This window comes from Emys orbicularis, chromosome 4, assembly GCF_028017835.1.
Source record: "Emys orbicularis isolate rEmyOrb1 chromosome 4, rEmyOrb1.hap1, whole genome shotgun sequence".
Lineage (NCBI taxonomy): Eukaryota > Metazoa > Chordata > Testudines > Emydidae > Emys > Emys orbicularis.
The window spans coordinates 133444156-133454485 of NC_088686.1; the positions used below are offsets into that span (position 1 = coordinate 133444156).

Consider the following 10330-nt stretch of genomic DNA (forward strand, 5'->3'; position numbering starts at 1 on the left):
ACTGCCTCACACAACCCAGCCCTGGGAAACTGCACTTTCTTCCACCTCCTCCTCATTGGGATGGTCCTCTCTTGCCATGTGTTTAATTATCTTCTCAGCAGCAGCTTGATCAGGATTAAGTATCCTGTGTTCTCCTAAACAAAACCTGGAAAGGATGGATGGCAGCAGGGGGAACAGGTTAAACAAACAGACTAAGCAATTCGATATGCATCATGGTGTCTGGCTTGCCAGCGTTAGAGCGGTAACAAAGTCTGTGCCAGCCAGTTATGGTGGTGGGGGAGGGCAGGGAGATGAGGAACTGGGCTGAGATCTACTGAATTCATTTCACACCGATTCACTGAGCAGCCATCAGATGGGAAGGAGAACGAACAAAGCCAGTGACAAAACTCTCCATCCCAACTTCCTGAGCCATCTAGTCCCAAAGGCTAAGCACAGCTGTATCTTTTCAGCTTAACCAAAGTGGGAGAGACAAGGTGGGTAAGGTGATATCTGTTATTGGACCAACTTCTGTGGAAGAGACAAGCTCTTGAGCTCCAGAGAGTTCTTCTGCAGGTCTTGGCCTGTGTTCATCATGTCTTTACTCATGGAGCAAGTGGCCTCCAAGGTTTTTGTCCCCTTGCTGGTATCAATGCGAGGAATTAACACATCTAACAGGTTTGTGTTTTGAAGAATCAGGAAGGAAGCATGCCCCACCGAGCAGAGCAGCTTAATCTCAGAGACCCCAGTTTATGCCATTGCTTTTGCACAGGGTCCAAGACAGCAAGTGACTTCCAAATCCTTTTGTTGCCTGAATCCTGCTGCTTGGAGATTGAATGATGCCCTTTGCTCTCCCTGCTGATCTCAGTGATGGCTCCCCATTGGCGCCGTTGCAGTGCATGGACTTGGCACGTGGAGGGGAGGGCAGGGGTAGCGAAAATGCTGGCTGGAGAGGACATCGTAAAATAAGAATCTGGCACTTATTAGCAGCCAAGGCTTATGTCAGACTGCTGCAAATATTCCCCCCCGACCTTTTCAAGCATGTTTTCTGAGAGAGCCTACACTCATTAAGTGCTACTTGATCCTCTGCTAATGCAGCAATTACGAAAGGACCACGAGGGCTTGTCTGATCAACACCTTGACTAGGGAATGGGGCTGCACGCTCCCATTCTTCCCAGGGCTGCTTTTCCCCACTTGCCTGGGGTGGTCATTAAACCATCACAGTTTTAGGATTCAGAGTGGTAGCTGTGTTAGTCTGTATCAGCAAAAAGAATGAGTCATGTGCTCCAGCCCCCTAATCATTTTTGTTGCCCTCCGCTGGACTCTTTCCAATTTTTCCACATCCTTCTTGTAGTGTGGGGCCCAAAACTGGACACAGTATTCCAGATGAGGCCTCACCAATGTCGAATAGAGGGGAACGATCACGTCCCTCGATCTGCTGGCAATGCCCCTACTTATACAGCCCAGAATGCCGTTAGCCTTCTTGGCAACAAGGGCACACTGTTGACTCATATCCAGCTTCTCGTCCACTGTAACCCCTAGGTCCTTTTCTGCAGAACTGCTGCCAAGCCATTCGTGCCCTAGTCTGTAACAGTGCATGGGATTCTTCCATCCTAAGTGCAGGACTCTGCACTTGTCCTTGTTGAACCTCATCAGGTTTCTTTTGGCCCAGTCCTCTAATTTGTCTAGGTCCCTCTGTATCCTATCCCTACCCTCCAGCGTATCTACCACCCCTCCCAGTTTAGTGTCATCTGCAAACTTGCTGAGAGTGCAGTCCACGCCATCCTCCAGATCATTAATGAAGATACTGAACAAAACCAGCTCCAGGACCGACCCCTGGGGCACTCCGCTTGAAACCGGCTGCCAACTAGACATGGAGCCGTTGATCACTACCCGTTGAGCCCGACGATCTAGCCAGCTTTCTATCCACCTTATAGTCCATTCATCCAGCCCATACTTCTTTAACTTGCTGGCAAGAATACTGTGGGAGACGGTATCAAAAGCTTTGCTAAAGTCAAGGAATAACACATCCACTGCTTTCCCCTCATCCACAGACCCAGTTATCTCCTCATAGAAGGCAATTAGGTTAGTCAGGCATGACTTGCCCTTGGAGAATCCATGCTGACTGTTCCTGATCACTTTCCTCTCCTCTAAGTGCTTCAGAATTGATTCCTTGAGGACCTGCTCCATGATTTTTCCAGGGACTGAGGTGAGGCTGACTGGCCTGTAGTTCCCCGGATCCTCCTTCTTCCCTTTTTTAAAGATGGGCACTACATTAGCCTTTTTCCAGTCATCCGGGACATCCCCCGATCGCCATGAGTTTTCAAAGATAATGGCCAATGGCTCTGCAATCACATCCGCCAACCCCTTTAGCACCCTCGGATGCAGCGCATCCGTCCCCATGGACTTGTGCTCGTCCAGTTTTTCTAAATAGTCCCGAACCACTTCTTTCTCCACAGAGGGCTGGTCACCTTCTCCCCATACTGTGCTGCCCAGTGCAGCAGTCTGGGAGCTGACTTTGTTCGTGAAGACAGAGGCAGAAAAATCATTGAGTACATTAGCTTTTTCCACATCCTCTGTCACTAGGTTGCCTCCCTCATTCAGTAAGGGGCCCACACTTTCCTTGACTTTCTTCTTGTTGCTAACATAGCTGAAGAAACCCTTCTTGTTACTCTTAACATCTCTTGCTAGCTGCAACTCCAAGTGTGATTTGGCCTTCCTGATTTCACTCGTACATGCCTGAGCAATATTTTTATACTCCTCCCTGGTCATTTGCCCAATCTTCCACTTCTTGTAAGCTTCTTTTTTGCGTTTAAGGTCAGCAAGGATTTCACTGTTAAGCCAAGCTGGTCGCCTGCCATATTTACTGTTCTTTCTACACATCGGGATGGTTTTTTCCTGCAACCTCAATAAGGATTCTTTAAAATACAGCCAGCTCTCCTGGACTCGTTTCCCCCTCATGTTATTCTCCCAGGGGATCCTGCCCATCAGTTCCCTGAGGGAGTCAAAGTCTGCTTTTCTGAAGTCCAGGGTCCGTATTCTGCTGCTCTCCTTTCTTCCCATTATACTTAGTTATGCCCCCGTGACCCACCCTAAATCATTCCTCTCCTGCTCAGGTGTTAACACCTGCCAGGAATTCTGGCAGCAGAACCCCTGTATCACTGCTTACCGATAGTCAGCTCTTTTAACCTTTCATCATGAGTCATTCTCAGCACTGGTGGCTCTTCCCTGAACTCTACCATGAGGCTACTGTAGGAAGCCAAACTGGAACCTGGATTCAACCAGCATCTAAAAGATCTTAATGTGATCTGGGGGCCACTCCTGTTCAGGGCCCAGTGGTGCACTGGTGGGGGGTGTCTAGGGACCTCTTGTTAAAATCCAGCCATCATTTTTGCAGGGAAGATTGGGCGATCACTTTACCAATGCTGGAGCCCCACCCCCTGGATGCTGCTAATTCATTCCTAGCAGAGATGGCTTGTCTCTGGGGCTCCTACCTGCATTTCCCCCACTCTGCCTTTGGAATGGAACTGATTGCAGAAGGTGTCTAGTAATACCACTCTTTGCCCAGGGGATTGTCTTGCTCAGCTCCCCTACAATTTCATTGTTCCTCTTGCCTCATTTCCAGAGTGGAGCACTGTGCTATACTTGAAATATTTTCAGGAGCAAAACATTTATGGCCAAAGGACACTTATGAGTCTGTTAGCCAAGGGGTGACCTTTCTTCTCATTTTTGTTGATGGGGGCAATAAATAAATTCCCCTGGCAATCGCCCCCCTCCCCAATCCTTGGGGTCTATCACTGGCTAAAGGGGAATATTTTTGTGGAAGCCTTATGTTAAAATACTGGCAGCTCAGGCTGCCTGATGTGCCTTATGAGCTCTATCCAGGAATCGCTTCCTCCCCCACTGAAATGGGGCAGCAGTTTGGTACAGCACAGCCAGGGCCAGCTCTAGCTTTTTTGCTGCCCCAAGCAGCAAAAAAAAGCGCCGCCCCCCGAGCCCCCCCGCCGAGCGCCGCGCCGCCCCCCCGCCGAGCGCCGCCGGAACCCCCCTCCCCCCGAGCTGCCCCCCCCCGCCGAGCGCCGCGCCGCCGGAGCCCGCCCCCCGCCGAGCGCCGCCGGAACTCCCCCCAGAGTGCCGCCCGCCCGCCCCGCCGAGCGCCGCGCCGCTGGAGCGCCCCCCCCCCCCGCGGAATGCCGCGCCGCGCTCCCCCCGCCGCCCCTTACCAGGTGCCGCCCCAAGCATGTGCTTGGGTGCCTGGTGCCTGGAGCCGGCCCTGAGCACAGCAATGCATCGGGACAGGACAGGGGAAGAAGTGAGGAAAAATCCTGTATGCAACTGAAACACACAGGAATTGTAGGCAGAATGCAACTGCCCAAGGTGGAATCTGGCCAGGACACCTGGCCTGACACCCTTACTCCTGCCAAAAGTGCTAAGGGATCTGTAATGACCACAGGGGCTTTGGTTTTATAGTGCATCCAAAGGGCAGCACCCCCGGGGCATTGCTCCAGTCTTGGAACAAAAGGAAGGGCGCCCCCTACTGACTCACAATATTGGGTTTTCTTTGGTGGCCTCCCATCCAAGTACTAACCCAGCCCATTCCCACATAGTCTGCAAGGTTTCTGGATTGCAGCTTGAGGTAAATGGCTGCAGGCCACTAAAAATGTGACCCTAATATGTTCAGACCAAGATACACCTGGCCCGTTTGCTCAATTTATTCACTTCAACCCAGTTTCCTAGTGCGCAGTGCCCATGCCATCCTGCGATGAGCCTACCAGACATCTGGCTGACTGGGCCTGGCACCCTCCCAGAGGCAGCTGAAGGATTTAGTCACTTCCGGCACCTTCCTCCCACTTGTGTCAAGTCAGAAAGGAACATGCCGGGTCCAGGGAGGTCATAGAAGCAGAGTAGTGAGAAGGCCCAGGGTGAGGGGATAAGGGCAGGCAACATCCCACTCAGTGCCACTAATTCCTCGACCCAGCACGCCCAGTGTGAGGAGATGCCCACACCTACACACATGGTGTACCATGGCTCACGTGGGCCAATAGCAGAAGGGTGTGCAAGTGCCTGGAGCCATTTCTGCCAGCAGCGCACAGGGGATCTCCCAACCCATGGCAGTGCAGTAGATGCTGTTGGGTGAGCGGTCACCCTCCCAATGACCCAGAGATAAGCAGCCCTGACAAGCATGGGTAAGCCAGGCTCCAAGCGCCCTTCTAGCCCCGATCTCATGGTGACTGACAACCACTGGGCAGAGATGGTGTCAAGGCTGCTTCCCCACTTTGAACTTTAGGGCACAAATGTGGGGGCCTGCATGAAAACTTCTAAGCTTAACTACCAGCTTAGATCTGGTCCACTGCCACCACTCCCAAAGCTAATTCCCTTCCCTGGGTAGCCTTGAGAGACTCTTCACCAATTCCCTGGTGAATACAGATCCAAACCCCTTGGATCTTAAAACAAGGAGAAATTAACCATCCCCCCTCCTTCCTCCCACCAACTCCTGGTGGATCAAGATCCAACCCCCTTGGATCTAAAAACAAGGAAAAATCAATCAGGTTCTTAAAAAGAAGGCTTTTAATTAAAGAAAAAGGTAAAAATCATCTCTGTAAAATCAGGATGGAAAATAACTTTACAGGGTAATCAAACTTAAAGAGCTCAGAGGACCCCCCTCTAGCCTTAGGTTCAAAGTTACAGCAAACAGAGGTAAACACTCTAGCAAAACGTACATTTACAAGTTGAGAAAACAAAGGTAAACTAACACGCCTTGCCTGGCTGTTTACTTACAAGTCTGAAATATGAGAGACTTGTTCAGAAAGATTTGGAGAGCCTGGATTGATGTCTGGTCCCTCTTAGTCCCAAGAGTGAACAACCCCCAAACCAAAGAGCACAAACAAAAGCCTCCCCCCCCCCAAGGTTTGAAAGTATCTTGTCCCCTTATTGGTCCTTTGGGTCAGGTGTCAGCCAGGTTACCTGAGCTTCTTAACCCTTTACAGGTAAAAGGATTTTGGAGTCTCTGGCCAGGAGGGATTTTATAGTACTGTACACAGGAGAGCTGTTACCCTTCCCTTTATAGTTATGACAGATGGATCCCCTCCCTCACGCCTGCCTTGCAGCACTGCACTGCCAGCTATCTGGCATTGGGCAAGGGGTGCCATCTTCCCCGGAACATCAGGGACTGGCAGCTTGTGGAGCCAGCTTCCCAGAGCATGGGGGTGGCTGACCAGGGCAGGATACAGGGCTAAGTATTGCAGTTACTGGGTGCCTTATAGACAGCTAGGCTGGATAGACTCCTGGGCCCATCTACTATGACAGGAGGTGGGGTGAGAGCACACCATGTATGGGGCTTTGCAATGTCTACGTTTGCATTAGTGCCACAAGAGCATATTGTCTTTGGTGGGAACACCAAGCAGAGCTGGAGGTTGCGTTCAGCGTATTGAGACTGCATCACCAGGGTTTGTCTGGAGGCTGCTCTCACAGAGGTAACAGCCTGCGGACGCTGCTGGCTATGGAGAAATTGCCCAATCTCAGCGCCCAGTTCTCTAGCACTTAAGGCTTACCTATACAAATGTTCTTCATGGCAAGCTTGGGCTCACTCCATCCCACTGCTCTGCTGATGCCCCTCAACCTTGACCGTGACCTCTAGATTCCCACCTCCAAGCCTCTTTTCACACTGCTCCTTATTCTTGGAACAGCCTCCCTCATCCGAAAATCCCCTTCCTCTGTCCCCAAGTCCCCTTATAACCAGATGGGGCCCAATCCCAAACCCCAGATCCAAACAACCCTAATGTTCGAAAGCCACTCCCAGATCCTAATTTTGTGCCCATCTTTACTTCAGCCCCATCCCTCCCCTTCCACTGTCCACTCCTACCCTCGGGTCCCATCCAAAGCTCCTTAGACCTGAGAGACCCACACCACAGTGACCTAACTCAGGGTATGTCAACACTGCACACTAAGCCCCAGCTCTGGTTCAGGGTGGAGCCCCACTCCCCCTTCCGTCCACACACAAATTAGTCTGACTCAGGTCAGTAAGCACTCAGGACCCTGGTCCTAGGAGCTTGCTGCGGGGGGTGGTCAGAGTATGAGTCCCACTGTGACTCAGGGCCAAGCCCTGTCATTTTGCAGTGTGGACACTGGTCAAACCGCAGACCTGAGTCACAAGATCTGCATAGTGAAGTGTGGATGCGTTAGCACAGCTGCGAGACCCAGGCCCAGCAATTGTAAGCCCAGGTTTACAATGCAGTGTGGACGCTTGGAAACGGACTCCACAAGCCTGGGTCCTGCAGACCCTGGGTTTACAATGAAGTGTGGACGCTTGGATAAGAACATAAGAACGGCCACACTGGGTCAGAGCAAAGGTCCATGTAGCCCAGTATCCTGTCTTTCGACAGTGGCCAATGCCAGGTGCCCCAGAGGGAATGAACAGAACAGGGAATCATCAAGTGATCCATCCCTTGTTGCTCATTCCCAGCTTCTGGCAAACAGAAGCTAGGGACATCCTCCCTGCCATTGTGTACAAACAACCTAGGATGGCACCACTAAAGTCTTATCTCTAATGACCCAAAGCAAGACAAATTGGAACCCAGGCCTCAAGACAGAAGGCCACTCTATTAATCCAATGTATTGTCTAGTCTGTTTATACTAGAGTTTTTGTTTGGTTTGTTTGTTTTGAAGGTAAACATGCTGACTTTCTTGTTCAGTATTTAAAAACAAGTGTACTCATTCTATTGGGTATCTACATTATAATAAGGAAGGCATGTTTTTATTTTCAATTTCTTCTTATTCTGTAGTCTAGCAGAGCTGGAAGCGCTGCAGGGCGCTGCGCTGCAGGGCTGTGGTGCCACATAACTCTTGCCAGTGAAGCAAGACTGACTCCAAAAGTCCTCTAGACCTGATTTTTGGTGAGATTGTGTTTTAAATTCTGGGAGGAATGTAAAGCAAAGAAGGTAAATCAGAAGGGAGTGGGAGACAGGTTTCAGGGCTCTGAATGGCAAATCAAGACCCCCACCTCATAGAAACTAAGAGAAAGTTAAAAATCTCTAGCAGATCCAGTCATAGCACAAGTTCCAATAAAATAGGGCAAAGTGTCTAGTACTGTAGTTAGATCTTGGGCCAAGGCATTAGGACTCGGTTCTATACACAACTCTTACATGGATACACGTGTTTAGAGCAGTGTAACACCTGCCTCCCCAGAGGCCTGCAGTGAGATTGACCAAGGAACAGAGCCACTTCCCTCCTCTAGGGGCGCTCATTTCTCCTCAGCCCGGCTGTTCCTGGGATCAGCAATGGGGAGCCCCCTGCAGCCCCCTGTGTCCTTCACCCCCGGGCGTGAGCCCGAGCCTCGTTCCCTGGCTCGGATCCGCGCTGGGGGTTTGTGCCTTGGCAGAGCGGGGGTGGGTGGGAACAGGGCCGGGCCGGGCTGGGCGAGCTCCCCGGACCCCGGCAGGGCCGCCTCCTACCCTGCTCCGTGCACCACAATGCAGCTCCCGGCGCCGGCCCCGCACAGCCCCCGCACGATGCCCGCGGCTCGCGGCAGGGACTCGGCCCGCAGCGTCTCCAGCTGGTTCTTCTCCGTCAGCGCGCTGCCCCCCAGCTTCACGATGCAGCCCACGGCAGCCATGAGGCGTCCGCCCCACACACAGCCGGCCCCCCCACAGCCACTCCTCCCCCGGCCCGCCCCACACACAGCCACTCCCCCCCACCGGCTACCCCACACACAGCCACTCCCCCCCGGCCCGCCCCACCCCACACATACAGCCACTCCCCCGTCCCCGACCCACCAACCCCACCCCAGCTGGGTGACATCACTTCCAGCACCATTAACCCTTCGCACGCCCCTCAGGAAGCTCGCCCGGAGAATCGGACCTGCTGCCCGTGGCTCAAACTCCTCAAAGGTATTTAGGTGCCTGAAATCAATGGGAGTTAGGTGCCTAAATACCTTCGAGGAGCTGGGCCTTAGTGCTTGAGCCAGGGCTGGCTGACAGGTGCAGAGACTGACACCTCCCACCCCTCGCACAGAACAGGGACTAGCAGAGCCCCCTCCCCTCCCCACCAGTGCACCTCAGCCTCGGCCCGGAAGGATGGGGGAGAGACGGCTGGTGGTTTCCAAGGAGTCGAAGGGAGTTAGCCCCCACCATCCTAGGGAAAGTCACAGGGAGCTAGGCTCGCTGTCTTAACTCTTGAGTCTTTGGAAGCCCCACTCTCCACGGTGCTTCTGGCCTCTCCGCTGTAGCTAAACCAGGGCACTAAGTGAGGGGTTGTTTTATGTAGAAACACCCTCCCCCCACACATACACACCTCCCAGGAATTGGACTGACCCCTACCAAACCCATTGTCACCCTGTGGCCATGGAACAGCAGTGGGGTAGGACCAACTAAGCTCTGAGTTGGTTGCCTAGAAGGGAAGGCGCACAGAGCCCCTGGCATAGAATCATAGAACAACAGGGTTGGAAGGGACCTCAGGAGGTCATCTAGTCCAACCCCCTGCTCAAAGCAGGACCAATTCCCAACTAAATCATCCCAGCCAGGGCTTTGTCAAGCCGGGCTTTAAAAACCTCCAAGGAAGGAGATTCCACCACCTCCCTAGGTAAAGCATTCCAGTGCTTCACCACCCTCCTAGTGAAATAGTGTTTCCTAATATCCAACCTAGACCTCCCCCACTGCAACTTGAGACCATTGCTCCTTGTTCTGTCATCTGCCACCATTGAGAACAGCCGAGTTCCATCCTCTTTGGAACCCCCCTTCAGGTAGTTGTAGGCTGCTATCAAATCCCCCCTCATTCTTCTCTTCTGGAGACTAAACAATCCCAGTTCCCTCAGCCTCTCCTCATGAGTCATGCACTCCAGACCCCTAATCATTTTTGTTGCCCTCCGCTGGACTCTTTCCAATATTTCCACATCCTTCTTGTAGTGTGGAGCCCAAAACTGGACACAGTACTCCAGATGAGGCCTCACCAATGTCGCATAAAGGGGAACGATCACATCCCTCGATCTGCTGGCAATGCCCCTACTTATACAGTCCAAAATACCATTAGCCTTCTTGGCAACAAGAGCACACTGTTGACTCATATCCAGCTTCTCGTCCACTGTGACCCCTAGGTCCTTTTCTGCAGAACTGCTACCTAGCCATTCGGTCCCTAGTCTGTAGCAGTGCATAGGATTCTTCCGTCCTAAGTGCAGGACTCTGCACTTGTCCTTGTTGAACCTCATCAGGTTTCTTTTGGCCCAATCCTCTAATTTGTCTAGGTCCCTCTGTATCCGATCCCTACCCTCTAGTGTATCTACCACCCCTCCCAGTTTAGTGTCATCTGCAAACTTGCTGAGAGTGCAGTCCACGCCATCCTCCAGATCATTAATGAAGATACT

General features: G+C 52.2%; 1 protein-coding gene across 1 annotated transcript in view; it reads right to left on the reverse strand.

Annotated features, from left to right (window-relative positions):
- Positions 1 to 8587, reverse strand: part of LOC135877387 (uncharacterized) — a 30586-nt gene extending 21999 nt beyond the window's left edge. The window contains exon 1 of the mRNA XM_065402816.1: positions 8427 to 8587. Coding sequence (XP_065258888.1) covers positions 8427 to 8587 — 161 coding nt within the window. The remainder of the gene's footprint in view (positions 1 to 8426) is intronic.
- Between the last annotated feature and the right edge of the window lie 1743 nt (positions 8588 to 10330).